This window comes from Cynoglossus semilaevis, chromosome 20 (assembly GCF_000523025.1).
Source record: "Cynoglossus semilaevis isolate Cse_v1.0 chromosome 20, Cse_v1.0, whole genome shotgun sequence".
Taxonomy (NCBI): domain Eukaryota; kingdom Metazoa; phylum Chordata; class Actinopteri; order Pleuronectiformes; family Cynoglossidae; genus Cynoglossus; species Cynoglossus semilaevis.
Genome location: NC_024326.1, coordinates 11161654 through 11162897, shown reverse-complemented (window position 1 = coordinate 11162897; position 1244 = coordinate 11161654). Strand labels below are relative to the sequence as shown.

General features: G+C 38.7%; 1 protein-coding gene and 1 long non-coding RNA gene across 2 annotated transcripts in view; one reads left to right on the top strand and one right to left on the bottom strand.

Moving 5' to 3' along the window:
* Window positions 1-1244, top strand: part of LOC103396541 (uncharacterized) — a 41155-nt gene continuing 39911 nt past the window's right edge. The window contains exons 1-2 of the long non-coding RNA XR_523366.2: window positions 1-85; window positions 416-572. This is a non-coding gene — a long non-coding RNA (uncharacterized LOC103396541). The remainder of the gene's footprint in view (window positions 86-415; window positions 573-1244) is intronic.
* The window catches only part of LOC103396543 (cadherin-12), an 18659-nt gene that overhangs the window by 12668 nt on the left and 4747 nt on the right, over window positions 1-1244 (bottom strand). The window contains 3 exon segments of the mRNA XM_017042355.2: window positions 1-31; window positions 132-299; window positions 461-580. Coding sequence (XP_016897844.2) covers window positions 1-31; window positions 132-299; window positions 461-580 — 319 coding nt within the window.

The window sequence follows — 1244 nt, the reverse complement described above, 5'->3', positions numbered from 1 at the left end:
GCAGACTCCGGCACACGCACATGGAATATACCTGAGAGGATGGGACGTGGATTCAGTGTTTTTATCCTAACAAACAACAAATCCAGTGAGTCATGTCAACTGATGATACATAACTAATGAGGTTTTCTTACTCTTAGCGAAGCGGGGTGGGTTGTCGTTGACATCACTTAGGGTGATGTTAACGGTGGTGGTAGACGCTAGTCCTCCCAGCTGACCCCCCATGTCCTTGGCCTGGAGAATGACTTGGTACTCCTCTTTAACCTCCCGATCCATGTTGGAGAGGGCAGTCCTGATCACTCCTGGGGATGGGTCGAGTAGGAAAGTTCAAATCTACAGGGTTATTGTTTTAACTGTTTTAACATATAAAAAGTGTTAAAAACCAAACAAACAAACTTTGCTGCTTTTTGTTTTGCAGATATTTCTCTACAACTCCATGGAGAACGTTGCTGCATGTTCTCACCTGTCTTGGGGTCCACAGAAAAATAGGGCTGTCCATGAACAATGCTGTAGACGACGCGAGCACTGTTACCGTATGACGAATCATCTGCATCTGTGGCTGTCACCTGTGTCACGTAAGTTCCTGAACAAACAAACAGAACCAGACACACACACAGAATTAGAAATTCATTTTCATTTTTCCAGGAATCCAGGATTCCTTCATGTAGGCCACATTTGGGTGAATTAAATTTGAAACAATATTTCATATCAAAGCTTATACTTCGGTCAATATCTGGGTCATTCTCATGACATCATATGTACACCATGGAAGTAATGATTTTAGTAAAATAACAACCTAATAATAACGCTAATAACTGTCTCTTTGTGGACCAAAGAGTAATTTCAATAAAGAAATAAATTAATGAAGCTCTAATGGATGTTTTAAAGTGACTAAAAAAATTCTAATTAAATGTACAGTACATGTTTAATAATAATGTAAAGAAAAGGAAAAATGAAGCATCCATGACTCAAGTTCTCATCCACCGCAACAATATTGATGATCATTACTGATACAGCTAGTTTTCCACACAAAATGTTTGATAATTTTTTTCTTTTAGAAAAATAGACTTTAATAATGTCTATTTCGGTTCATGGAGTAAAAATTCACTTAGTCATCATGGCTTCTCTGTTGCTAGCAAAACATGTTAATGTTCTTCATCCTCTGCAACACAATTTCAGGCCAAGATGTCATAAGAATGACCCATCCATCCACCCACTCATACCTCCACCCATCCATCCATCCATCT